This window comes from Manis pentadactyla, chromosome 9, assembly GCF_030020395.1.
Source record: "Manis pentadactyla isolate mManPen7 chromosome 9, mManPen7.hap1, whole genome shotgun sequence".
NCBI classification, from domain to species: Eukaryota; Metazoa; Chordata; class Mammalia; order Pholidota; family Manidae; genus Manis; species Manis pentadactyla.
Window position 1 is genome coordinate 12,871,156 of NC_080027.1, and position 25,714 is coordinate 12,896,869.

General features: G+C 59.8%; 5 protein-coding genes across 9 annotated transcripts; 1 reads left to right on the forward strand and 4 right to left on the reverse strand.

Annotated features, from left to right (window-relative positions):
* Positions 1-804: 804 nt before the first annotated feature.
* Positions 805-3,543, forward strand: KCNK7 (potassium two pore domain channel subfamily K member 7). Its single transcript, XM_036929142.2, has 3 exons — positions 805-1,257; positions 2,529-2,927; positions 3,203-3,543. The coding sequence occupies exons 1-3, from the start codon at positions 939-941 to the stop codon at positions 3,406-3,408; spliced, it is 924 nt and encodes a 307-aa protein (XP_036785037.2). The 5' UTR covers positions 805-938; the 3' UTR covers positions 3,409-3,543.
* Positions 3,544-3,772: 229 nt separating this feature from the next.
* Positions 3,773-19,415, reverse strand: EHBP1L1 (EH domain binding protein 1 like 1). Of its 5 annotated transcripts, none has more exons than XM_036929016.2 (19): positions 19,071-19,414; positions 16,436-16,493; positions 16,132-16,227; positions 15,718-15,771; positions 15,461-15,639; positions 15,240-15,382; positions 14,616-14,684; positions 14,370-14,532; positions 12,272-14,207; positions 11,671-11,828; positions 11,529-11,577; positions 10,513-11,157; positions 5,983-6,052; positions 5,807-5,862; positions 5,586-5,709; positions 5,243-5,342; positions 4,526-4,599; positions 4,334-4,448; positions 3,945-4,235 (listed from the first exon to the last, which is right to left on the reverse strand). In XM_036929016.2, the coding sequence occupies exons 1-19, from the start codon at positions 19,172-19,174 to the stop codon at positions 4,136-4,138; spliced, it is 4,293 nt and encodes a 1,430-aa protein (XP_036784911.2). In that variant the 5' UTR covers positions 19,175-19,414; the 3' UTR covers positions 3,945-4,135. The 5 variants fall into 5 exon arrangements, with proteins under 5 accessions (XP_036784892.2, XP_036784883.2, XP_036784911.2 ...); XM_036929006.2 differs by lacking the exon at positions 19,071-19,414 and adding an exon at positions 17,256-17,467; XM_036928997.2 differs by lacking the exon at positions 4,526-4,599 and having other exon boundaries at positions 3,773-4,235; positions 19,071-19,415.
* LOC118933986 (collagen alpha-1(I) chain-like) lies at positions 19,194-20,997 on the reverse strand. The gene is made up of 2 exons (XM_036929039.2): positions 20,600-20,997; positions 19,194-19,726 (listed from the first exon to the last, which is right to left on the reverse strand). The coding sequence occupies exons 1-2, from the start codon at positions 20,823-20,825 to the stop codon at positions 19,194-19,196; spliced, it is 759 nt and encodes a 252-aa protein (XP_036784934.1). The 5' UTR covers positions 20,826-20,997.
* Positions 20,998-21,331: 334 nt separating this feature from the next.
* On the reverse strand, positions 21,332-22,962 carry FAM89B (family with sequence similarity 89 member B). The gene is made up of 2 exons (XM_036929067.2): positions 22,534-22,962; positions 21,332-22,162 (listed from the first exon to the last, which is right to left on the reverse strand). The coding sequence occupies exons 1-2, from the start codon at positions 22,831-22,833 to the stop codon at positions 21,884-21,886; spliced, it is 579 nt and encodes a 192-aa protein (XP_036784962.1). The 5' UTR covers positions 22,834-22,962; the 3' UTR covers positions 21,332-21,883.
* Positions 22,963-23,664: 702 nt separating this feature from the next.
* On the reverse strand, positions 23,665-25,274 carry ZNRD2 (zinc ribbon domain containing 2). The gene is made up of 4 exons (XM_036929053.2): positions 24,925-25,274; positions 24,675-24,826; positions 24,459-24,543; positions 23,665-24,058 (listed from the first exon to the last, which is right to left on the reverse strand). The coding sequence occupies exons 1-4, from the start codon at positions 24,941-24,943 to the stop codon at positions 23,715-23,717; spliced, it is 600 nt and encodes a 199-aa protein (XP_036784948.1). The 5' UTR covers positions 24,944-25,274; the 3' UTR covers positions 23,665-23,714.
* Positions 25,275-25,714: the final 440 nt, after the last annotated feature.

The window sequence follows — 25,714 nt, forward strand, 5'->3', positions numbered from 1 at the left end:
GTTTGGGCTCCCCTGCCCCTCCTTGCACAGTCCGTGGCAGCCAGACTCCCTATCCAGTGGTCAGCAGGGCAGGACTCGGGAGGCATGGCACAAAGGGCTCTCAGGAGGAACTTGGAATGGAGGCTTGGGGGCATCACCTGTCCAGGGCTCTGTGGGCATCTGGCTCCTCTCTTTACCTCACCACCCCTGCCCACACCTGACCCATCCCAAATCCCACCGTTCCCTTCCCACTCCAGGCCACCGCCCTTCCAACCTTGATGCCTACAGTGGCCCCTCCATAGGTCTCCCTGGGCCAGGCTTGTCCTCAACACCCTCTGTCCTTCCCACCCCCCCGCCAACCCCAGTTCCTCTTACACCCCCAGCTCTTTCCCACCTCGACTGGCCCCCTCCTGAACTGAAGTGTCACTCCTAAGGGAGCCTTCCCAGTGGGATCCCTGGTCCTCCCTCTCCCATCAGCCAGGGCATTTTCTCCAGGGAACTCACAACCATGATGTGAACTGGTCGGTTCTCTGCTGACAGGTCTCTTGGGTGAAGACCAGGAGGGGAGGGCCTGTGTCTACCCTCTTCCCTAGTGTCCTCAGGATCTCACACTTGCTGAGCAGATGAAGGGAGTGTGTGGGACTGAGGGAACGCATCTCTGGACAGACCACCAAGTGCAATTTTGAGCCAGACTTGGGGCCTTCCTCCACCCCACCCCCACTGCCCCAGCTGCCAGAACCGGGCCTTGCCCCCAGCAACCGGGCAGGGCCACCCAGCTCGCCTCCCAGCTGAGCTGCCTCTTCTCCCTCCCACTCACGCTCACTAGCTGTGCCCCGGCTTTCCTCCCTCTTTGGCTACCCACAGAGCCCGTTCTCCCAGCCCCACCCTGCCAGCCCCTCCCAGGTGCCTGTGGTGGGGTTGTCAGCTCCCACAGCACCTGGGACTCCTGGCGGCACACCATGGGCGCCCCAAGGCCCTGGGCCCGATATGGGCTGCTGGTTGTGGCCCACCTGCTGGCCCTGGCATTTGGGGCTGCAGTGCTCCAGGCCCTGGAGGGGCCTCCAGCGCTCCAGCTCCAGGCCAGGCTCAGGGCCGAGCTGGCCACTTTCCAGGCGGAGTATGGGGCCTGTCTGCCATCTGGGGCACTGGAGGAGCTGCTGGGCACTGCCCTGGCAGCCCAGGCCCACGGGGTCTCCAGCCTGGGTCATGGCTCAGAGACCAGGAACTGGGATCTGCCCTCGGCCCTGCTCTTCACTGCCAGCATCCTCACCACCACGGGTAAGGCCGCCAAGCGGTCGGGCAGGAGGGGGCTCCTGGGGTCCTTGGAGGTGCAGCCCTTCCCCCAGCCCCAAATTACCAGACAAAGCCAAGGCCCTATTAGGCTGACATCACAGCTGGGACTCCCCACACCAACACACCCCAACTGGTGCTTCAACTTCAGCTGCCAGGAGAGGCGTGGCCTCCCCAGTCCAACCCCCAGGCTCCCTTTGAGACCCAGAGAGTAGCCCAGACCCCATGGGCTTGAGGCAAGGTGCAGAACGTACTGTGGGATGGATTCCTGGATGGAGAGAAATGGAGTGAACCTGGGGAGTACAGATTAGGGCCACTGATTCAGGAGTGAATGTAAAGGAAGGTTCCTGGGAGAGGAAGTCCTGATGAGATGTTAGCCAGGGCAAGAGGGCAGAGATGAGCAACAGAGTGTGCAAAGGCCCAGATAAATAAAGCAATGGGCCCCACAGCCCTGGGGGGAGGAGGCTTTGTCCTGTAAAGTGTCTAAATATTTTTAAATTAAAGTCTGTGTTTCTAACTTCTTTTGGAAAATCAGGAAACCTATTTACGCTGAACCAGAATCCCTGCAGGGCAACATACTGGCTGGACTAGAACAGGGCCTGCCCTTTGGAACAGAGCATACTTCCCCACCCCAACCCCAGGCCACCCTGGGCCCCACAACTCTCTCTTATCCCACATCTGGCTCCTCTAGGCATTTGAATTTCCAGCGTCTGGACCAGCTGAGCTTGTTTTCCCAACACCCACGCTCTCCCATCTCCCAGCCTGGAATGCTCCTTCATGCTGCCTCCAGCCCTTCATATCAAGTGTCTTGACTAATTTCCCTGCCTGTGTCCCCCACCAGACGGCAGGGCCTGGGCTGACTCAGATTCCAGCACAAGACCTGACACACAGGATGACTTGATATACCTTTGAGGAATGAAAGAGGGTGACATTCTGCCCGATGGATTAGGAAATACTGGTCAAGCACAGAGATGAGGAACCTCTCAGAAAGCTAAGCTCCCTCTGGAGCAGGATAGCAATTCTCAGAACGTTTGGGCTACAAGAAGCTTGAGGGATTTTTAATCCTTTCAATTTCAGGAAAAGAGGAGTGGCCTGGAGAGGTTAAGAGACTTGCCCCAAACCCCCAATGAATAAGGAACAAGCTAGCAGTCTCAGCCACCAGAGGGCAGCCTTCTGTGGGAGGTGATAGTTGGGGGGAGCAGGGATCACAGCAGGCATCCCACTCGAGTGCTCATTGCCACTGTCTCTCTCCTCTCCAGGTTATGGCCACATGGCCCCACTGTCAGCAGGTGGAAAGGCCTTCTGTGTGGTCTATGCGGCCCTGGGGCTGCCAGCCTCCCTAGCACTTGTGGCTGCGCTACGCCACTGCCTGCTGCCTCTGCTCAGCCTCCCGGGCACCTGGGTAGCTATCCGCTGGCAGCTGGTGCCAGCCAGGGCTGCGCTGCTAAAGGCAGCTGGATTGGGCTTGTTAGTGGCTACTACCTTCATACTGCTGCCAGCCCTGGTGCTGTGGGGTCTCCAGGGCGACTGCAGCCTGCTGGAGGCCATCTACTTCTGCTTCAGCTCACTCAGTACCATCAGCCTGGGGGACCTGCTGCCCAGTCGCGGCCGTGGCCTGCATCCAGTGCTTTACCACCTTGGCCAGCTCGCACTTCTCGGTGAGTCCAGCCACCAAGGAGTGAGAGGGTGAGGAGAGGAGGGAACAGGAGGCTAGACTATGACTCCCATAAACCACTGGGGAGGCTGAGCCTCACAGGTGGTGGGACCCTGCCCTGCCCTAGGGCATGGTGGGGGGAGTGTAGTTGGAAGAACTCTGACTTCAGTGTTAGAATTGTGAATGGCCCCGGGTGCCAGGGTGGGTCACCAGGCTGGTAGGTGGGCAGAGAGCATCATCAGGTCCCTAAGAGCTGCCCTAGCAACCTCTCTTCCCCAGGTTACTTGCTCCTGGGGCTTCTGGCCATGCTGCTGACTGTGGAGACCTTCTCGGAGCTGCAACAGGTCCGCGCCATGGTGAAGTTCTTTGGGTCCAGTGAACCTTTGACCTCTGAGGACCAAGTTGGCATCACAGGCCAGGATGAACTGGCTCTGAGCACCCTGTCAGCCCCAACCACACCCTCAGGACAGGCCCCAGCTTGCTGACAGGCGTCAGATGACGGGAATTGAGCTTTCAGTTGGAGAAACCTGGAGAGGAAGCCTCTGGAGAAGGGAGAGGAGAAATGGGTGGGAGGACCTCAGGGAATTATGTTAAAAAAATTAAATGGGCAGCACCCCCGACTGTGTTTTCATCTCTTTCGAAATGGGACTGACTGACAGCTATCAACAACCCAAACCCTCAGCATCCTTGGACCCTACCCTCCTTCCAACGCCGAGGTCCAGCCTCCCTGCATCCGAGAGCCTCAGAGCGGGCGCAGCCGCACTGCGTCGCAGACCGCTTATCGGCCCAAGCCCTGCCCCCTTCCGTCTATTGGGCGCCCCAGAGGTCCTGAGAAAGGCGGCGCGGGTGTCGCCTTGTCAAACTTTATTGCTGGCGAGGAACCGGAAGAGAAGGAGGGCGGGGCGCGGTAGTTCCCAGGCTATCCCTCTTCTGCGGGGCTGGCCACCCGGCCCCGCCGTCGGGGAGTTCTGCGCGGCCTCCCGGGACCCCCAGCCTCCGCGAACACACACTCACACGGACGAATAAATACGGCCCGGCCGGCGCGGCCGTCCTGCCTCTCCCGTCCGCCGGGAGACGGGCCGCTCCACTCCTCCCCGCAAAGGGGCGACGCCGGGCCCGGAATGCGGCGGCCAGGCGGCCGGTCCTCCCGAGCAAAGGTGGGGGCGGCGATCCAGCGCAGCGGAGGCCCGAGCGGGCCCGCAGGGCGGCGACTCAGCTCAGCGCGCAGCGTTCGCGCCGGCCCAGCTGCCGGCTCAGCTTGCGGCGCCGCAGCTCCAGGCCGCGCTCCAGACGCTCGTCCTCCTCCAGGGCGCTGAGGGCGAACGGCCGGAGTCAGCCCCGTGCTGGGCCAGACGAGCCCTGCTCCCGACCCCGACCTCCCCACTCCAGCGCGGCCCCGGCCCCGCTTACGTCCGCTCCCTGTGGTCCAGGTCCCGGAGCAGCTTGTCGCGCTGGTTCACCAGCGACACCAGCTCCTCCAGCAGGAGCTGCTCTCGGTGCTGCTGCGCGGCCGTTTTCAGCCAGTCTGAGGGCGGAGGAGGCTGAGGGTCAGGAGGCGCCGGGCCCTGGCGTGGCCGCAGCCCCTTGGGCCCCATCTCCCACCTTCGACAGACAGCATGGCCCGTAGCTCCCGGCTCAGCAGCTCAAACCTCCGCTCCAAGTCCTGCTCCTCGATGCTGGCGGGAGGGGTGGGGAGGAGGGCAGGTAAGGGGAAGGGGAACAGCGGGCAGAAGCACCAGAGCTCTGCCCGCTCCCTGGCTCCCACCCCGCTTGGTGTGGCGGGCTGGGGTGGGGGGGCAGAATTACACCCCAGTCCCTAGCCCAGATCATCTTGCTTCCAACTGCTCTCTAGCTGCTGGATGTTTATATTGTCTCCTCCAACTCCCGCTGTCCTTTTCTTTCTTTAAATAAGAAACAACTTTGCAGGATTATTTGGATGAAAATTACTCATAATAAACAGCAAGAATGAAGCTAAAATTATTCTGAAAAATGATCCAAAATGCAAAAGGGAGGCAAAACCGCCTTCATCGTGCAGGACCATAAAGGCAGAGATGGCCCAAGGTCACATCTGAAACCAGCTCAGATTTCTCTAGACCTCACTGTTCCTTACTGTAAAGGACCAGGGTCAAACTGGGACACTCAGCCTTGCCCTGCCTGTGTCTCAGTGTCCTTTGGGCATCAGTTTTCTTATTCATTAAAAATAGTACCAATTTAAGAGGTACACATTTTATCTCTAAGCAAAGAAGCCAAGATCCCCTGTGTCCTGCAGGCCCCGGGCAGCCTGGGGACCGGGCCTGCATGTGAGGGGCCGCCACTCACAGCAGCTGCAGCTGGTCCTGCCTCCGGATGAGAGCATTCTTCTTGTTGACCAGTGTAAACCACTCCTGGATCAGCATCTCCTCCTGCAGCCTGTTGGCACCTGAGCCGGGCCAGGACAATTACCAGGCCTGTCACCCACCCTGGTGGCAGGAGCAGGATGGCTGGGGGTTGGGAGAGGGGCCTTGCTCCCTTTGAGCAATCTGCTTCCTGCTCAGGGCCTCAGTGTGCCCAGCGGTAAATGGGGCCAGTGACCCCAGCCTTGCCTCCTCCCAACTCCTCCCAAGGTCAGGAAGGGCAGATCTGGTGGCATGTGCTGGGGAGTAGACTCCAGACGCCCACCCACCTGATTCCATCAGGCTCCTGAGCTGCGTCTCTACCTCGGCTGCCCGTCCGTCTATCTGCCTCTGCTCCTGTTCCAGGGCCTGCAGCTCTGCACACACGTACTGACTTGTGTCCTGGAACCGTTGCTGGGGTAGAAAGTCAGGGCAGGGAACAAGGTGGGCTCAGCCCAGGCCCTGCCTAGGAAGTGTCACCAACAGCTCCTCCCACCTCAGCTGTCCTTACCAGCCCAGACTCCTCCCCTGGGGTTGGGGGTGGCTCTTCCAATGGGGGACTTTCACCTGCAGACAGAGACCAGGCTAAGGCACCCCCAGCTGGTACCTGCCCCCAAGGGGTCCCCATGTCAGGAACTGTCAGCAGCCTGAGCTGAGCTGGGTCACCACCCCTTCAAAACTACTCACCAGGGGGCTGCTGCGGGGTTGCAGCTACAGATGGGCCAGAGGCAGGGCTGGGCTCAGGGCTCAGGCCTTCCTGTGGAGGGAGGGGCCAGTGAGGGCTTGGAAGGGTTCCCACAGGGTCTCTTCCTGCACACACAGGGAAATAGGGGCCCTCAATCCCAGGCCCTGCCCTCCCAGGCTGCTTCCCCCATCCTGCACACAGGGAAATCCATCCGCGGCTCCCTCTAGGGAAAATGTCTCCTCAAGCAAAGGCCGTAGCCTTCACCCTCCCTGGCCCTGTGCTCCTAGGCCAGTCCCCCTCTCCCTCTCTGAGCCTCAGTCCTTGGTCCTGGGGCTGGGCAGATAACCCTGGCCACACAGGGCATTTCTAAGAGTTGGGGTGAAAGGCTGGGGCCTCTCCTTCCCCCTCTTGCCCCCTCCTCAGTGGAGCTCCTTCAGGCCACCTCTGACTCCCGTCGCCTGGTGCTGGCATCTCCATTATGGCCTGGGCCCCCCCGTGGTGATGCTGAGCCATCCAGAGCCAGCACTTCTGTCTTCTGACCAAAAGGAGGCGCCCTCCCTCCTTATTGATTCTCATGCCTGGAGACAACTGTGCTCTTCACCTAATACTCAGGACAGGACAGGTTGACTGGACCTACCAATTTTAGCCTGGAAGGATCTGCCCCCAGCCGCCCCTTGGCTACTTCTGGTACTGTCAGCCCTGGGCACCCCCAACTTTAAGCTCAACTGATAGTCTGCCCCCTTGATGGCTTCTGCTCTGGCCACCTTGTTAGTTCACAGGGTGGGAAGAATGGGTTCAACCACTGCACTGTCCATACACCTCTCTTTGAGAGGCAGCCCCAGACATCTCTGCCTAGTGCCATCATCCCTGACCTGGCTAAGTGGTGGCCTTCTCACTAGCCACCTCTGCCCTGCCTGCTGACTCTACCCTCAAGCCACAACTCAGGGGTCTTCCTAAAACCTTCACTGATGGTGTCAGTCTCTCCACACCCTCCTTAGCTCCCAGCCTCATTGCTGAGGCCTGTTGGCAGCTACAGACTCAACTCCTACCACCCGAAACCCCACCCAGACACCAGTGAAAGACTTTCGCTTCCCCAAATAGCTTCCTCAGCCTGGAGTCGGCCTCTATCTTGGGCTCAAGGCCATCAACAACCTTCATGACCCAGCTCAGCTCCCACCTCCTCCAGAAGCCGCTTCAGGCTCCCACAGAACTTTCTGCCTCCCTCCCTGACTGTAACATAATGAGTCATAAGAAATAAATATTTGGTCATTCATATGACCAGATATATTTCATCTTCATCCACAGTTCCTGAAAACGCTTCAGTCTTAAAGGTCAAATGATGTCTTATCTGTTAATGAGAGACTTTTGAACCCCCACCCAAGAGCAGGGGCTGGAGGCTGAATCAGCCAATGGCCAGTAATTTAGTTAATCATGACTGTGCAATGAAGCCCTCACAAAACCACTGAAAAGAGCTTAGCTTATCGCTGTCTGTTCTCTGGGATCCTGCTTTTCTGTCAGAGAGCTTCTACACTTGGGGAACCAGGACACCTCCACATGCCACTGAGCCAGTCCCCAAGCTCCACGAGGACAGAAGTTCCTTTATTTGGGACCTTGCCCTATGCATTTGCATCTCTTCATCCGGCTGTTAACTTGTATCCTTTATGGTATCTTTTATTAAACTGTATACGTCAGTGTTTTCCTGAGTTCTGTGAGCTGCTCTAGCAAATTAATCAGACATAAGGGGGAGGTCGTGGGAACCTCCAATTTGTAGCCAGTAGGTCAGAAGCACAGGTAAGCCTGGGGCTTGCAACTGACCTCTGGAGTCAGGGGTGGAGGGCAGTCTTATAGGACAGAGCCCTTAACCTGGGGAATCTGGTGCTGTCTCCCAGCAGGTAGCATCAGAAATTAGTTGAGTTCTCTGACATCCTGCTGGTGTTCGAGAATTGCTTGGTGTTATGCGTGTGGGAAGAACCACCCCCCCCACACACACAAAAACATTGGAATTGGTCTGAGAACTCGAAAGGATATGAGCACACCATTCACATTGACCTTCACACCTCCTGAAGCCTGGGCATATGCTCCCACCGTGGCCTCCTGAGCCTCCCCCATTACAGCTCCCACTCTGCACCCTCCCCATCATGGCTGTTGGTTACCTACGTCTCCCACCAGTAGTAGACCCTGCAGACAGGATGCGGCCCAGAGAATGCACTAAGGGTACATTCAACAATAAGGGATACTGACTAAACATTTGTGTGTCACACACTGTGTGCGTTGACTCACTCCGCTCTCCCAACAGCCCTGTGAGGCAGGAACGATAGCCATCCCTGCTCTATAGATGAAGAAACAAGGTACAAGATGAGGCCCACCCAGGGCCTGGCCTGAGGCCCAGGGCTGCCTGATTCAAAAGCTTGTTCCTGAGAGGGCAACCAGTTTTGTTTGCCTCTGGGCCACCCACTGGGCCTCTTTGTCACTGTGTGTAAAATAGGGAGAAATCCCAGGCCTGTATAATCTGGGGGTTACAGGGCTCCAGAAAGGCATCTGGGGGAAAAACACTGTTCTGCTTTTCTGACAGCCCCATAAATGGTGCCTTGAGGCCACTTTGTGAAGGACTTTCCTGTGTTGTTTCTCCTCAGGGAACGAGCACAGGAAGGTTAAGGGGTTTGCCAGGGTCACACAGCCAGTTAATAGAGCTGGGCCCAGTAGAGGGCCCCATTTCAGGTTCCCTAGTGTTACCCACTTTCTTCATCTCCCTGAGCCTCAACAGTCCCACCTGCAAAGTGGGGTGGGTAATCATTCGTCCCTGGAAGGGGCATTGTGAGGAGTGGTGAGGAGTTGACGAGGGGTCAGAGGGGCAGGCCAGGCACACAGTGGGACTCAACCCACAGGGTGGGCAGAGAAAGGAAAGTGTAGAAACCCCAACCTCAGCAGCAAGGGAGCTTACTCATGTCAGGCCTGATGGGAATTTCAATGCTTCCTCTTGTCTGAGCCAAATTCCCCTTTCTACACCCTCATGTGTGGCCCCTCCTCCAGGAAGCCTTCCTGGGCCACTCCAGAGGCACCTGGCCTTCCTTGTGGCATGCTTCGGCCCTACCCCAGCTTCAAGGTCCCTGACTTCATCCCATCCGGGATTTTGGAAGCTCCCAAGGGTAGGGCCAGACCTGCAGCCTCCCACTGCACTGATGGGGCACGGGGGCATGAGGAGGAGGAGTCCCCTCCAGCCCCACAGGTCAGATATCTCCTGTGGGACAGGGACAAGGGCTGGAGGAGGCCTGGCTTAGAAGGACCAGATGCTGAGACTTGGGCAGAAAAGGGTGTAGGATGGAGCCTCCCCTTTTAGATTTAAAGAGCCACCGACACACATTAATGAGACTGGTTGGAGGCCAACAGACAGGTTAGGAGTGGCTGTGTCCCTCAGCCCCCTGCTTGTCACATCTCCTGTGGGTGCCCTCCCTGTGTCCCACTCACAATGCTGCATCCCTGTTGCTCCACATAAGACTCCTGCTTTTCAGGCTGGCCTCATCATTGTCAGGGGACCTTACAGGAGATGACTGGCAGCTCCCTAAATGAGACCTAAGCTTTCCTGCTATCACAGTTTCACTTGAGAACCATCCCTTCCTATTTTTCACCTGGGAAACCCTGCCCATCTTACCTGCCTAGTTCAAATGGCTGCTTCTGCCAGAAAGCCTTTCCCAGTTTATTCTCTCCTTTCTTTAGAGACCTCCTTTCTTTAGAACTCAGGGGTCATCCCTGGGCAGCCAAAGGTTTGGAGTGGCCTAACAGAGCTGCCCCTGCTCTCACAGTCAGGGCAGTGCAACAGGTGGAACCATAACTGGAAAGCCCATGGCCCCCGGCTGGGAACCTCTTTAGTGGCTCTGAGTCCTTGAGTAAGTCCCTGACCGCTTTGGGATCACTTCCCCTTCAGTGCAATGATCCTGTGACATCCTGGGAGACTCTGACCCGAAATCTGCAGGGGATGGGAGGCCATGGGCACCCAGCAAGCATCCCATCTCCAATCTCCCATTTTCAGAGAAGAGAGGAAACTGGTCTCCAGCACCTGGAGTTAAAGATCCAAGCCACAGAATCCTGGCCCTGGTTCACCTCACCCTGTCTTACAGAGCAACGGTGTCTACTAGTGACTCCCGGCCACTTGCCAGGAAAGAAATACCCCTACAGACCCACTTTACAGTCCAGAAAGGGCACTGCACTCATGAAGCCTTCTGGAAACCTCCTACTACAGGCCATGATTCATTAACTGGGTTAAAAACCACTAGGTATATCCCAAGGGTGACACCAAAGATCAAGACCCTGCTCCGGTAGCCGCCCTGAGCCTGGCAGCCTCTGCTGACATGTGTGCCCTGACCAGGGGCTCACTACCTCCACGGGGGACTCTTCGGAGGCACCACAGCCCCTCCCGTCAGAAAGCGCCTCCCACATCCAGCTGAGTCCTGCTGCCTGAGGCCACCACCCCTGCGCCAGCTGTGCCCCTGGGGTCCCTGGGGACCCGCATCCCATGCCGCGGGGGGGACACTCACCGTGGCCACAGCTCCCGGGGCTCCTGAGTCCGGGTCATCCACCGAGAAGGAGTTGCTGTTTCGCAGCCGTGAGCGCCTCTTCTTCAGCAGGTCGGCATCGCGCACGTGGGAGAAGGAGCCGTGCGCGCGGGGCGGGGGCACCGGCCCGGCCTCCCCGTTGACTGACGGCCGCCGCAGCCTCACGCCGCCCCCGACGCCCAGCGCCCCGGCCCCGTTCGCTAGCCCCTCCGCCGGGGGCACGTACGCCCGGGCTCCGGGACCTTCGGCGGGGACCTCAGAGGGGCGCGCCTCCTGGGCAGCCTCGGCCGCGCGGTCCTTGGAGGTCGCCTCGGGGGCCGCCCTGTCCGGGCTGTTCTCGGCCTCCTTGGGCTCCTCGGGAGCCTCGGCCCGGTGCTCACGAAGCCGCTGCGCCAAGCCTCCGGCGTCTAGGTCCTCGGCTGGGCTCGGCTGGGCGTTGGCCACGCGGTACGTTCCGGCGCCACCGCCGCCCTCCAGCTGCACCAGCTGCAACTCCTGCCCGGTGCAGAAGGCGCGGATCTGGCACAGGTACGTCATGACGATGAGCTTGTCGGGCACCGACAGTAGCACCATGTCAGCCGGCTCCAGCAGCCGCGACACGCCCAGGGCCGCGAAGCCATCAAAGGCCTAGAAATGGGTGCACTGGGGGTCAGCGGCGCAGGCGTTACCCAGCGACGCCGCAGCCCACCCCGGACCGCTCAAGGGTCCCGGGGCTGGCACACCAGCGTTTGCCCACCAATGCCTTCACACTCCTATTGGGAGAAACCTAGCAACAGAATCCGCCCTCGTGTTACCCAGCAACTGCACACCAAAGGGTGGTTTTGGAAAAACTACTGGAAATATGCTTAAGAAAAACAAAGCTAAACTATGGACCAAAAAGGTAAAAAGCGGCAGAACTTCCAAAAGCCACAGCTGGGGCCCTGCAACTCATAGATTCCTCCCCCAGGACAGACCAACCCCGCTCTTTCCCTCAGGACATTGCTCCCTCCCCATCTCACCTGCTTGTTGTTCTGTTTGATGTTGAGTGGGTTGAGGGACCCGTAGTCGCTGCGGAGAGAGCGCTTGGCTGGTCAGAGGCTGGATTCCCACTGCCCTCCCAGCAGTCTCCCCCATTCATTCCCACCCCCTCTGCCAGCTCACATCTTGTCTGGGTAGAATCTGTGCAGGATGGCACAGAAGGCCAAGCCGTTGCGCCAGGATGTAGTGAAATTGGTGACACGGACACCACGGTAGCCAGCAGTGACTTCCTGGCACCACTCCAGCAGGGACTGGCTGGAGCTGACCAGGGCAGGTGGTGCCTGGGGACACAGGGATGGGCTTAAGGAATGTGAACATGGGACCTGTACCCTCTGCCTCTTGGACACAAAACAGCCACAGCTCTAGCCCCACTAGAGACCACTGGCCAGAGCCTCAGGGCCAGGCAAAGGGTTTCCAGTTCAGGGTTATCTACCGAGGTCACCTAGAAGATCAGTGGACCCCAGGCAAGATCAGAGGTCACAAGCAGCCACACCTCAAGGTCAGCCCAGAAAATTAGCTTGGGGTGTCCCGCTCCATGCAGCCCAGAGACGACAGGGTTGGCGACAGAGCACCCTGAGAGAGGAGGGGGTGAGGGGGCTCCTTGATGCTGAGCCCATCCCACCCAACCCCAGTCAACCAGGTGGGTCCATGCAGAGCCGCCGTTAGCTCAGCCCCAGGTTAGTGGGAAGCATCAGACTGGGCCCTCGGCGGCCCCCATCCCTACCTGGCTGCCTAGCAGCCTCCCGTCCTCTTCAGGCTCCTCTGGGGATGAGGCCCCGGAGGGCCTGAGCACCCCAGCCTCTGCCCCACTGGCCACCTGAGCCTCAGCCAGGCTGGCCTCTGGGAGGTTTCCCTCGGCTTCTTTTCCCTTCTCGGTTCCTGAGACCCCAGCCTCTGCTTCCTGGGCCTCAAAGACACCAGATTGGTTCTCTGGAGGCCCTAAAACCTCCATATTTGCTTCCTGAGCCCCCCAAATCTCAGACCTGGCCTCTGACACTCCCAAAACCCTAGCCTCCACCTCTTGGACCTGCAAAACTGTGGTGTCTGCCTCTGCCCCCTGGGACCCTAACACTACCTGCTCAGTGACTGGAGCCCTTGAAGTCTCATATTTGAGGGCTCCCCAGAGCCTAGCCTCTGCCTCCTGGATCTCTGAAGTCTCAGCCTTTGCCTTCTCAGCCTCTAAAACTATAGTCTCCATCTGTGGAGTCCCCATTTCCTCAGCCTCTGCCATTCCAACCTCTGGTCCTGAGACCCCTGAATCTCCAGCTGCTATCTCCTGGGTCCCCAATATTTCAGCTTCTGCTGTCTCAGCTACTATCCCTGGGACCCCTAAAACTTTTCCCTCTATCTCCTGAGTCCCTAATATCTCAGCCTTTGCCTTCCCAGCTTCTATCTCTGGCACTCTGGAACCTCCCACCTCTGTCTCCTGGGCCCCTAATATTTCAGATTCTGCTATTCCAGCTTCTATCCTCAGTATCCCTGAACTCCCAGATATCTCCTGGGTCCCCAATATCTCAGTCTCTGCCACCCTAGTCGTTGTCCCCAGAACTCCTGAACCCCCAGGCCCTGTTTCCTGGGTTCCTAGTACCTCACACTCTGCCATTCCACTCTCTGTCTGTGGGGCCCCTGAAGCCCTCATCTCTGTTTTCTGGGTCCCCAGTTCTTCAGACTCTGCCATCCCAGCAGCCTCTGTCTCCTGGGCTCTCAATATCTCTGTTTCTGCTGTCCCAGTCTCTCTCTCCAAGAACCCTGATCCCCCCACTTCTGTCTCCTGGGTCCCCGATACCTCTGATTCTACCACCCAAGTCTCTGTTCCCAGGACCCTCAAATCCCCAGCTTCTGCCTCCCAGACCCCCAGATCCCTAGACATCACCACCTGGTCAGCTGCTGGTGGGGCCTCCTGGCACTTGCTCATCTGGGGCCCTGCAGCTGCTGCTCCAACAGAGGGACCCTGCTCCGGGTGTGTCCTCCCAACACCAGGGACTCCACCCCTCACCATTGCACGCTCTTTCTCCTGGCCTGCAGGAGCCCTGGCCCTCTTGAGGTCACTGAGATGCCTGGAGTGCCCTGTAGGCTCTGCTGGGGGTGGGCTCTGGATTGTGGGAGCCTCGTCCCTGCTCCCCAGCCCTGTCCTCCCCTGGGAGCACCTTGGAGGAGCCTCAAGAGTGCTCTTGAATCTTGCTTCAGACATCACCCCTATAGCCTCTGGTCCCTCAGTGTCCACGTGTCTCACCTTTGACCTCTGCTCAGCATCCACTTGACTAACTTCAGAACTCTCTTCAGCCTCCCCAGTTCTGACCTCCAAGCTCTTAGTGTTCACCTCTGTAACTCCTGACCCATGCTCACTGCCCACCCTGCTAGCCTCTGGCCTGTCCCCAGTGTCCACCTCCTCAACCTTGGGTTTCTGCCCTCCCAAAGAGTCTTTGGAGCCTCCGTCCTCAATGCCTGGGTCCAGCCCAGCTCCCTGAGCCTCTGTCCCTTCCTGCAGGCTTGTCCAGGTCTGAGTCTCCCCAGCAGAGCCCATTCCTGCTGGAGGAGCCCCTGGGGCTTTGGAGGCCTCGTCCCCCCTTTGGGAGACTGGGGGCCAGAGGGCTTCAGAGCCTTTCTGGAGCCAAGGGGCTGAGGTGGGGGCCACATCCTGGCCTGACTGTCCTGAAGACCTGAGGAGAGAGCAGGAGGGGGTGTCGGGTGGTTCGTTTAGCCCTCCACTCCCAGCACCACCCCCTTCGGATTGCGAGGGCCCTGGGAAGGCAGCTTGGGAGGGGCGCGCAGCTTCCTAACAGTGGGCAGCGGGTGGAGGCGGGGCTGCTTCTGAAGCTCACCTCATCTCCGGTGGGCTTCCCGGGGGCCTGGGGACCTTGGGCCCCACCTGGCCCCCTGCTACAGCAGCTTGTTCTGACCCCTGGCCCCGGGAGGCCCTGGCTGGGGGCACAGGGGCACTCACAGGGGTCGGACTGGTATCCTCAGGACTAGAAGGGCTGGCAGCTGGGGAGGAAGGAGGTGAGAAGCACTGAGGCCGGGGCCCTGTGACTAGAGGTCCAGTTCCCCAGCCCCAGCCTGGGCCTCACCTGCCTCCCGAGACGGGACTCGGCCCTCCTCCTCCTCCTCACAAAGTGTCTTCAGCTCCCGAGAGGGATCTGTGGGGGTCGGGGACAAGGTCAGCCCGGGGCAGGGCCCTGCTGGTCAGACCCCCTCCCTCAAGCTAGAGTGCTGGGCTTGCCCGGGAAGCACCCCAGCCTCAGGGCACTGCCCCATCCCGCGAGAATAGACAGGCCCACGATGCACAGAGAGAGACCCACAAGGACGGACAGAAACAGCCTTAACAAGCAAAAGAGGGGGTGAGGACACTGGTGACAGAGCAGGAGGTGGCGAGAATGGGCTGTAGCCCCCCTCTGCGTTTCTGGCCCAGCTGCCCGAGGGCAGTACAGACCTGGGCAGGCACCCATTCAGGGGTGGAAAGGACCGGGACACAGGGAGGCACTGGGAACCCACCCTGTAGGACTCGGCTAAGGACTGGATTTGGACAATCAGGGCCGCTGGGTAGGTTGAGACCGCCTGGGCCACAGTGAGCACACGCCACAGGGCATGCACCAGCTGGCCCTTCCCCAGCACAGCCAGTGGCTTGTGGCCTGGGTCATCCCCACCCTCCCTAGACCTTGGTGAACTCAATCCACAGCAGGCTGTGAGCCCACCTGGCTGGGGGATGTGAGCCCGGGCCTCAGGGGCCCCTGGACCATTGGCCTCCTCCTCATCGCTTTCAGCAAAGTCATCCAGGTTGCCCACGTCACTGGGCTTCACGCTCATGAGGCTTGCAAGACTCTGCATGTCATCGTCCCTGGGGGTCAGAGGTCAGGGGTGAATGCTGGGGTCAGAGGCTGCAGACTAGGGCCAAGGAGGGTGGCTGGGCACTCACGTGGCACGGCCCTCCCGCAGTAGCACCCCCGAGAGAGTGAGGCTCAGCTCAGCATGTACCACCTTCACTGACTTGGGCTTCAGCTTCAGCCGCAGTGGAACTTGGGCAGGCAAGGGCCCCGCATGGCGGGCCAGGTCCACCTCGCCTGAGGCCAGCACCTTCCGCTGCCCCTTGGACTCCTTTGGGCCGGGGACAGGGCATCAGTGCTGCTCCACAGTCCCCAGGTCCCCAGGTCCCAGCCCGCCCCAGCCACTCACATTCTCAATGATAAATGTCCACTCTTTGGCCTCATACTGGTCCACGTGGGGGTCCTGGGAAAAGGGGGCACTTGAGAGTATAGGGGCTGCTGGGAGGGGGCAGGGCAGGGAGAGGAGCCCGTGCTGGGAGGTGTTTGGAGGGGGCCTTCACAAATGCTGGGCTCTCCTGTCTGGGATGCTCCCCAGCTTCCCCAGACCCCAGCTATCTCTCATACTCCATGTGATGGAGAAAGGCTACCTCCTCCAAGGAGACCTCCTGGGCCACTCATGCTGAGTAGGCCCCTTGCATGATTCTTGCTCTCACCCTTCTGTTCTTTCCTATTTGGATGGATAACCCACCAGGGGACCCCTGTGAATGCCTGGGGTTGTAATCGCCCTCTCATTCCCATCTATGTGGGAGGGTTAGAGACTTACCCTGTATAGGGTCACGGAGATGTCTACATTCTCAGGCACCATCCACACCACAGTGCCTCGGTACGGGTTCTGGATGCCTGGCTGCCAGCTGTGGGCCTAGGATGAGCAGTCTGAGTCCTTCCCCTAACTTAACTCTCCCTAACACCCCTTGCCCTTATCTCCAAGCTTGACCCCATCTTTCTCTCCCTTCTACAGATTCTAATCTGAATGCGAACCTGATTCCATGCCCCGATCAGCCCTGGCCTGCTTCCCCCCACCACTGGCCCCACCCCCAACCTGGACCCCCAGTTGACATCTTCCCCACCTTGGAGCAGATGCGTCGGTTGCGCCGGGTCCACACCACCACCAACTTATCTGGTTGCCTGGGGGTGGGGAAAGGGGGCTATTCAGTCAGGCCCACTGCCCAGCCTCTCTATCTCCTCTAGGGTCTTCCTTCTGCACACATCTGCCTCCCCCAGGAGAGGGCCTGGACAGCCCCTTATCTGGAGCCCCAGGGAGCTGGGTGGGGCTGCTGAGGCAGGGTGGGGCCCGGGGCACAAGGGCAAAGGCCCAATGTGGGTTGGCAGGGACTATGAAGAAAGACAGCAAGAAACAGACACACAGACAGGGAAGTACACACAGACACAGAAACACAGCGAGGCGCTGCAGACTCGGAACCACAGGGAGAGCAGACTTAGAGTAAAACACAGACTCCATTTACTCACAAATACCTGTGGGGTGCACATGCTAAACCCAGCCTGCTTTAGAGGCAGAGCAGAGCAAAGAAGCAAGACCCTTCAGGAGCTGGAGACAACGAGGTGGGGGAAGAGTGCCAATCGAGGAGGAAAATAAATTAAGCTGGTTTCAGGGAGGGGAGAGAGCCACTGGGATCTCCTTGATGTTGGGTGTCTGAGCAGCGGCAAGACCCGGGAAGGGATGGACTGTGTCTGGAGAGGGAGGAGCTCCAGGTAGAGGGAATGGCAGGTGCAAGGGTCTGAGGTTGGGGAAGGCACAGGGTTGGCATGAAGGACAGAGGATGGGGGGTGGTCTGAGGGGCAGAGGGGCAGCTCGTCACCCTCCCAAGGCCTTCTGTGCCCAGCTGTTTGCTGGGCCCAAGGGCCCCAAGAGTCAGCCATGCTCCCCACCTCTGAAACCCAGAACCTTGGACCCTAAGCTTTGCAGGTCCCCTGACTCCCAGCAGGGGCATCAAGGAAGGCTTCCAGGTGACATCTAAGCTGCACAGCATATGCCAGGGCAGACTCAGAGGAGACCCCAAGACACGTGAGGAGACAGACAAGGCTGGAAGAGTCCCCTGCACAGGCCCAGACGCAGACCCAGAGCTGACCCGTGCCTGGGTCTGGGAGGGGGAGGGCCCCTTCGGGTTAGAGAGTCCAAATGCTGCCCAAGAGGGTAAGGGTGGTCGAGGGGACTGGGCCAAAGGCAGCACAAGGGCCCTCTTTGTTTGCACCCAGCTCCATGCCAGGACGCTCGGGGTCCTCCCAGCTTACTGCCACTCTGGTGACCTGCGAGGATGCTGAGGCCCAGGGAGGGTGGCAACCAGGCAAAGTCACACCGTTGAGCCGAGAGCCCTCCCACCTGGAGCCAAGCTCTTCTCCTCGAGCCCAAACTGCAGGCAACGGCTGAACAAGGGCAGCCATGGGACCTTCCCAGAAAGGGGAAGAGGACAAGGGGTGCCTGGGAGGGTGGGGCCTGGCTAGGCAGCCTGACTCAGGTTGGGCGCACCCTCCTGGGGAGCTGCGACCTGGACAGGGACAGCTGCCTAGCCTGGGCTCCCAGCTAAGAAGACAAGGAGGCCCTGCCCACCTCCTGTGACTCAGATGTGTTGACACTGCCCGCACTCTCGGCCTGCTCTCTGGAACTAGGCCCAGTGTCCCTCTGGCCTCACCCAGGATGCTGGGGCAGAAGGCAGAAGTCAGAGGTCAGAGTGCAAATCCCAGCCCTGTGCTGTGTTACCCTGGCCAGCCCCTGTCCTCTCTGGGCCACACCAAGTGGAGTGAACAGCCCTCTGGCTGGTCCAGTCAAGCCCAGGGATACGGCAGCTGCCCAGAGGACCCCAGTCTCCTGCTCACTCCTCTCCCCTTGGACCCCAAGGTCCCTTCCTGCCCCAAGAGCCCTTCCTCTCCGGAACCTAAATTTAGTCCCGCCTGACAGAGGGGAGGCCCCCACAGCTGTGCCCTAATCCAGCCAAGGGAAGCTGACACCAGCGAGCACGTATATTTAGGGTGTGACGCAGGAGCCTGGGCAGCTGCGGGGGGGGGGGGGGCATGTGCACAAGATGCCCCTGGGCCCTTCAGCAGCATTGGACAGGTCCTGCTCCCCCTCACATATCTCCCCATGACCTGCCACATCGCTCTCCCCAGGCCCTCTCCTCTTTGACTAAGGCCCTCAGGCTCCTTTAAGCCACTGCCCGCCTCCCTGCTCATCCCTCCCAGTGCTCAGTTTCCCCTTTTAAGGGCATTGTAGAGCCATATCCAGCCTCCCAGCACCCACTCTGGCTGAAGTTGGGGGGCAGTTCCTCTGGCTCAATAAGTGTGCATGGGAGGAAGGGGAAACATCTTTTTTCTGAACTGGACTAAGTCCATGGAGGTTTCTGCCCCAGGCCCAGCACCTGGAGACCTCAAAATGTGCTCCCCTTTCCAATGCCACCCTGAACCATCCCTCTAGCCCAAAACATGAGGCCTGACCTCCCCCAGCCCAGAATGCAGCTGGGATAAGCGTGGGCACAGACTCTCAGGCCTGGAAGTCCTGACCTCCGCTCCCCAAAAGCTGCCTCTACTCCCCAACTCCAGGACACTTTTGAGTCTGTGCTGGGACACCCAGCCCAATCTGGGGCAGGGGCCCTGGGAGCCACTGGAATGGGGGCAGGGTTCTCTCACGCTTTAAAGGCGAGATGTCGCCCCAGCAGTCTGGGGAGTCCCTCGGGTGTGTCTCCCACTCACCATTTCTTGGTACACTCCACCACCAGCTCATGGTAACAGGCCACAAACTGGAACTTGGCTGCCCGCTTGCCCACACGCTGCAGGCGCTTCCACACCGAGGTCATGGCCCCCAAAGCCCGCTCCTCAAACCCGGGGCTCCCGCTGGCCCGCCACCGCTGGCCCGGCCCGGGTCCCCATGGCTTCCCGGGCTCCTATCCACACCGTCCGCCCTGTCCGCCCCGTCCGCGTGGAGGGTCCCAGGTTCGGACCCGGGGCCGCTCTTCCTCCGCTGGGGCCTGCTGCGTCGTCCGGCTGGGCCGGCGGGGTCGTCTGGGGAGCGACGGGTTGCTGCAGCTCTGAGCGGCTAGCGCGCGGTTTCCTGGAGCCGCACCCCCGTCGGAAGGCGGGCGGCGCTCCGGCGCGGGGCGGGGGCGGGGCGGCCCGGCTTCCGGGGCCTAGAGCCGCGCGGCGACCGTAGTGGGGGTGGGGGTGGGGTGGCGGTGGCAGGCGGGGTGCGAAGGGGACCTCAGCGTCCGCTCCGTGCGCGCCGGGGTGGTGTGGCCACGCGGCCGCGTGGGCGGTGCACAGGCCGGGGGCAAGGCTAAGCAGTAATATGGGGCAGCGTCCGTTCCTGCCGGCAGCCCTGGAGGTACGTGCTGGTGGCCCCATTTCACAGGCTGGGGAAAGAGACGCAGAAGGGGGAAGAGACTTGCTCAGGGCCACCCCTGAACTCTGGGCTAGAGCCAACTCCCCTCAACACCCCAGCCGACTCCTGTCTTAACCAGAGCAGGGAGAGCAGAGTCAGGGACCAACCTGGTGACCCTGCCCGTGGGCAGCACGCATTCGTCAGTCTCAGAACCTGATACCTCGGATGTCAAATGGGAGGACTGCCCCAACATCCCACAAGTAGCTGACTTCGGAGTGTGTAACCCTGGGCAAAGCACTAATACCCTCAGCCTCAGTTTCTACCTCTGTTAAATAGGGCTAATTACAGTTCCGCCTTTTACAGAGTCAGCCAGAGGAGGATACCTTGGGAAGTGTTCAGTACGGAGCTTGGCTGATTTTGCCAGGTCTCATTAAATGGAATCCGTTATCATGGAAAGGAAAGCGTGTGTGTCTGTTCACTGTCCTTCCCCAGGGAAGCCTGCCTTGGGGCGTTAACTGCTCGGTTCACACCTAGATTAGAGTTCACACCCAGATTAGAGCCCTTATCGCTGACCGCCAGCCCGCCCTGCATGGTAATGAGCCGCTGCAGGTGTTAGGCCCAGACTTGGAGAACTGTCCTGGGCAGCACATCGGCCTGTTCCCTCCCTGTCAGCGCTCTGCAAGGTTGGTGAATGGACTGCGGCCTGGTGCCGGATAAATACTCGGTTTGAACAGGACGGCCCATCTGCCAGGAGAGCCACCTGAGTGTCTCCGGGAGGCAGGCGACAGGGCAGCAGGGCGTGGGGTGAGTGTGACTAAACCTAGGTGTGCGGCTTCGAGGTCCTCTCCTCTCCTCGTCCCAAGAAGTGGGGGTGCTCTGTGTACGTGGAGGTCTGAGCACCCACCATCCCCAAATGTGCAGGCTTCTTCCGGTGGACCTGACACCCGGGTTTGGCCCCCAGTCCCAGCGGTGTGGTCCTCAGTTTTTTCTGTAAGAGAAAGCCTTTCACATACAACCCTAAAGTAGCCAGGCCGTCGGAATGAGACTAAGTGCGGAATGCGGGTGTCTGGGCCCCGATCACCCTCACCGCAGATCCAGTCCCAAGCCCGAAGCCCCGGGCCTTGCCCCATCCTCCCTCCAGGGCTTGTGTGGCGTCTGAGGGCAGGGCACCGCCACTTCACCCCCTCGGCCTCTGCAGCTGTTTCTTCCCACCCCTAGGGCACACATTCGCTCGCCAGCCCTTTTAGAGGCGCCTTCCCCCTTCCGCAAAGGGGCCCCCTCAGGCCCGCCGTCTCGGGCCCACCCATTTCCTGTGCCCCAACTCCGCCTCCACTCCGGGTGGAAAGTTTCTCTCTTCAAGATGGGCGGCTCCTTCTCCTTCCTTCCCGGCCGGCCAGGAAAGCCCAAAGCGAGTGGGGAGGAGGGCTGGGTTTCCAGGCCTCCAGCCAGAGAGGGGAAGTGACTCGCCCGCAGTCATACAACCGCCGGACCTGGACCGGCCAGCCTGGAAGGCTCCGCAACGCAACCACCGCCAAGCCTCCTTCACGAGGGTTCGGGCGCCGCCTGCCGGCGGAGTGCGGGGCCTCACCTCCCGGAACGGCCTCCCCGCGCCGGAGCCAGGTAGTCTGAGCACAAGAACGCTGAGAAAGAATTTATTTACCTAAGTGCCCAGAGGGCTGGCCCCTAAACTTAAATACCCAGCAAAGAGCCTTGGCCCTCCTGGCCACGGGTGGGTGCAGAAATGGCACCTGGGGTCCTCGTCTAGGGCAGTAGAACCCAGGGATCAGAGATGGGATGCTCCTGAGCAGCTGCCAACAGCAGCAAAAGGTTGAAAAGAGGTGGGAGCCAGATACTCGTCCCAATCCCAGAGATGCCAAAAGGACTGCAAGATGCTTTGGGTCCCACTGCCAGCCTTCGGTCTGGCACTAAAGCAGGGGTGCACACATGTGGGAGAAGTGGAGGTCCAGTTCCATGGGCAGAGGCTATAGCCCAGGTAACCCACCCCAGTGCCAGCTAACCCCAGAGAGGAGGGAGACTGGCAGTTTTGCCTCTGAGGGGCCCAAGCTTTGCCCTCCTGTGAGGTGAGGTGGTAGGGGGAAAAGCAGGCACTGTAGTCTGAGTATTTGCTGAGGGGTGAGTTTTCTAAGTGTTTTGCATGGGTGCATGCCCCTTGCCTCCTGCCAGCTCTTCAGAGGCTGATGTGGAAGGCATCCTGCAGCCACTGGTCACGGGCATTGTGCGTCTGGGGCACAGTGAGAGGCTGTGGGTCCGGGGGCAGGCTGGCATCAGGAGGCTCTTCGTCATCAGATAAGCCAGCATCAGGTGGGTAGGAGCTGTCTGAGTGCAGGGAGGATGACAGGTCCTGGCACAGGCTCAAGTCTTGGCACAGGTGCTTGTAGTCCTGGATAGACTCATACAGGCCCCACAGCTGGCAGAGCAGGGACATATCCAGCTGTCGCAAGCCCACCTGCAAAGGACTGAGGGTGGGCTGGGGTTGGGGTCCCGGCTGCCCTCAGCCCTAGCCAACCTCCCGGCACCTTCTAAACACAAGTATTTGGAGGTACCAGACTCCACCCTTGAACCTTTAGGCAAATCACTGACCCTCATCTATAAAATAGGGATAACTTTCATGTAGCAGGAACTATTGCCATGAACAGTAACTATAATTATTGTTCCCATATCCCCTCTACACAACGGGCTTCAAGTTCTCTGAGAACCAGGCCCCCAGTTCCTGGTCCCGTACCTTCGCGCTCCGTCCGGGGCCTCTCGTGTTCTGAGGCAGCCCCCACCCCGGCTCCACCCCGCCCACCCCAGCTGGCCCGGGACCCAGCTTCTCACCATCTCCTTGCGCAGCGCTGCTAGTGCCGAGTCGAGGTTGACAGGGCGACGCGCGCCGGGGGTACCGCCGGTGGGTCCCGCGTTGGCGGCGCCGGAGGCGCAGCGGGGCCCGTCCGGGACGCGGGCGGCGCGGCTCAGCTCATCGTGGATGCGGCTGCGCTGGCTGTAGACACGCTCCAGCTCCCGCCACGAGCCCCCGCTAGCGTTGAGGAGACCGCTGAGGCCGCGCGGCAGCGGAGGGAGCCCGGCCAGGGCGCAGCCCGCGCCACCCGCCACGTCGGCCGAGGGCAGCCCATTCATGGCCGGCCCGGCGCGGACGGCGATGCTAACTCCTTCCCTCCAAGGCTCAGCTCGGGCCCCCGGCTCAGGCCCAGCACCCCCGGCCCCGCCGGCCGAGCCCAGCCGCCGCCCGCAGGCCGCGCTTTGTTCCTTCCCCGACTCCTCCGACTCCGCCCGTGCCCCACCCCCTCCGCGTGGGCGGGGCCTCTCTTAAAAGGGCAACGGTTGCGGGACCCCAGTCACGACGCTGAGGAAAGGGAATAGGGCACCGACAGCAGGGCAGCGGGAAAACCAAGAGGGAAGAGGCCAACAGCTGCGGGCACCGTTCCTTCACGGTTCTTTTTGTTCCCGCACCCCCAACAGTGTGTTCAACCACTCGGCTCAATTGTTAACTCTCAAGGAAAAGCGTCTAAAAGGAGGGGGGAAGAGTTGTCAGGAGACTGGGTTGTTTTACTTGGTCCCTAACCAAGGATCTGTCAGTGTCTGAGTGCCTGGCTGCGCATGAGGTGAGAGAGGATGATGGTAACAGGATGCTCAGGAGGAGAAGATACCAAGGGGATTGGAACCCAAGATCTCACCAAGGGGATGGCTGAGGAGGCTGCAGGGGTGCTGCAGAGGTCTGTCCCTCTTGTTTCTGCTTTTCAGAAGACTGTAGCCTCTTCCTCAGAAAAAAAGTATCAGTAGTCCTCTCCCTCCTCCTCACCCTCTTGAGTCGAGAAACTGAGCAGCAACAAGCCCTATTAATCTCAGGACATAAAGATGAGTAGCTAGTTCTAGGGTGAGGACAAAAAGAAAAAGGCAAGTGGAGCTGGGGCTGGCATGCACACTCAGAACCAAAAAAAGAACAAATCACACAAGAAGAACAGTTGTTTTTCTAGAGGGTTTTTCTCAGGAGGGATCTCTTAGTGCTGCAGCTGCCGCACGCTGCACAATGCCTCAGCACAAGCCCGGATAAGACTGCACAGCTGTATGCTAGTCTCCAGGGAGTTGCTGGAGCCTAGCTCAGCTGAGGCCCAGGTCAGCTTCTGCAGGAGGGCCTCCTGTGTGCAGGCCAGGACATCTGCATTTGGAGGCACAGCAGGAGGGGGCGGCCCCTGGGCTGCCTTGAGCCCTGCAGCAGCTCCCTCACAGTGCTCTGGACGGGGTACTGGGGGCTGAGCAGCAGGCCGGGAGCCCACGGGGAGCTCCGAGGCAGAGGCAAGCTGGTGTTCCCGGGCTTGGGAGAGGGCAGCCTGGGCATTCAGAGCTAAAAGAAGAGAAAATGGGTGGAATGGTCAGGATGTTTAGTTCACTTCAGCCCTGGGCCACCTCTGCACTCTTTACTGCTCTATTTCTGTGTTTGAGGTGTTTACCCTGCCTCTCTATAAGGCAACTCATCCACTGTCTTCTTTGTAACAGTTATTTATTTATGTCCTTGCTTCATTTCTCCCACCAGGATTATACCTGATCAAGCTCAGACTCTCTATAGTGTCTGCATACAGAAGGTGCTGCTAATGCTCTTACTGAATTAATGGTCCTCTCTAGAGCTGAAAGGAGCAGGCACCTTACCTCGGCCCCAGCCAGACTCCACAGTCACCTCCCACTCCTACCATTCCCAGGCCTCTATCATCACACTGCTTCTCTACCAAGCACACTCGGTCTTTTACCCGGATTATCTTTATCCACGTCTGAGTCGAGCTCCTGACAAGCCACACAATAGATTTTCCGCTGTTTGTCTTGGAGGAGGATCGTCTAGGGGCCAGAAAGACCGGAGCAGGGGTGAGACGCCAGACGATGGGGTCCAGAGGGGGAGAACTGGGGAATGGCTGTACAGCCTGGTCCGCAGCTCCATCCCCGATCCCACGTCCCAAATATCTCCTCACCCCGCAGTCCGCACACGTCTCGCCTAGCATGCGGTAACCACGCAGCAGGTAGTCGCCCATGAGCCGGGAGATGCGATCCTGCCGCTCCCGTCGTGCTTGCAGCACCTTCGTCTCCGCTTCGGTAGGAGGCTCCCAGGAGAAATCGTCGACTTCTGAGGGAAGAGACGCACAAGAGACCGAGGGGGTCTTGCCCGAGTGGACTGCCCCCTGTACCTCGCAGCCACAGGCTCCCCGCATTCCAAATCCTCACCAGCGCCGTTCAGGGCCATGTTGCCGTTGTCGCCGCGGAGCTCACCGGAAGTGACGCACAAGCAGAGCGCCTTCCGATGAGGACGAATGTGGTGCTCCCTTTGCCCCTCAGTGGGGCGATGCCCATAGTGGGGCGTTTCTGTTGCAGTCTTGATCCTGCCCTGTTGGCGCGCCCCTCCGCAGGAAACCGTAGACCAAAACTTTCAACTGGCTAGGCCTCCGGAGAGGCGTCTCCCTGGTAACGCCATCAGGTCGCAGGACCCGGAAGAGGCTGCACTGGGTGGCCCTTTCTGCCCGCCGCGGACGGACGGGACCACTTGGCTTGAGGAATCCCTGCTGGCCTCCGCCTTCCCTGGGGTTTCCCTTTCCTCACAGGCGGGACAGGCGGGGCAATGGCGTCATCACAACATCGCCCCTGATAAAAGCAAAAGGCCCCTTGCCTGCGTTTGTAGCTTCCTCTGTTCTCAGTGCTTCTCACTTCAAGTGGCAAGTCAGGCCAGGCAGGGTCGCTCTCGCTTTCTGTACCTGTCAACCTATTTCAAGACACCGCCCACCCAACTCCCACCGCCTGTTCTGTGTCCCAGTCTGGTGAACCCCTACCCCCATGGCCAGGGACTGAGGCAAAGTCAGCCACTAACTCTTTTTGAAGTTTAAGTCCTCAAGCCGGCTGACTGAAAAGCACTGTACTGGGCACACGCGAGTCCGGGCGCAGCCACAGCGAAGCAAAGCATGCTTGAGCGCGCTGATGAGGGGCTTATTACTTATACCTGTGACGGTTATGCTTTTCTTGG

Excerpts from the sequence above, each read along its gene's own strand:
- KCNK7 (XM_036929142.2), top strand. The coding sequence starts at position 939 with ATGGGCGCCCCAAGGCCCTGGGCCCGATATGGGCTGCTGGTTGTGGCC. Across the intron at positions 1,258-2,528 it reads CAGCATCCTCACCACCACGG|GTTATGGCCACATGGCCCCA; the intron begins GTAAGGCCGCCA and ends TCTCCTCTCCAG. Across the intron at positions 2,928-3,202 it reads TGGCCAGCTCGCACTTCTCG|GTTACTTGCTCCTGGGGCTT; the intron begins GTGAGTCCAGCC and ends TCTCTTCCCCAG.
- EHBP1L1 (XM_036928997.2), bottom strand. The coding sequence starts at position 19,174 with ATGACCTCGGTGTGGAAGCGCCTGCAGCGTGTGGGCAAGCGGGCAGCC. Across the intron at positions 15,640-15,717 it reads GGACATTTATCATTGAGAAT|GAGTCCAAGGGGCAGCGGAA; the intron begins GTGAGTGGCTGG and ends CCCGGCCCAAAG. Across the intron at positions 11,158-11,528 it reads TCAAACAGAACAACAAGCAG|GCCTTTGATGGCTTCGCGGC; the intron begins GTGAGATGGGGA and ends ACCCATTTCTAG.
- LOC118933986 (XM_036929039.2), bottom strand. The coding sequence starts at position 20,825 with ATGGGGCAAGGCCCGGGGCTTCGGGCTTGGGACTGGATCTGCGGTGAG. Across the intron at positions 19,727-20,599 it reads AGCCTGCACATTTGGGGATG|CCTGTGAAATGGGGCCACCA; the intron begins GTGGGTGCTCAG and ends CTCTTTCCCCAG.
- FAM89B (XM_036929067.2), bottom strand. The coding sequence starts at position 22,833 with ATGAATGGGCTGCCCTCGGCCGACGTGGCGGGTGGCGCGGGCTGCGCC. Across the intron at positions 22,163-22,533 it reads CAGCGCTGCGCAAGGAGATG|GTGGGCTTGCGACAGCTGGA; the intron begins GTGAGAAGCTGG and ends AGTCCTTTGCAG.
- ZNRD2 (XM_036929053.2), bottom strand. Across the intron at positions 24,544-24,674 it reads AGACGTGTGCGGACTGCGGG|ACGATCCTCCTCCAAGACAA; the intron begins GTGAGGAGATAT and ends TCTGGCCCCTAG. Across the intron at positions 24,059-24,458 it reads CGTGGATAAAGATAATCCGG|CTCTGAATGCCCAGGCTGCC; the intron begins GTAAAAGACCGA and ends CTCTTCTTTTAG.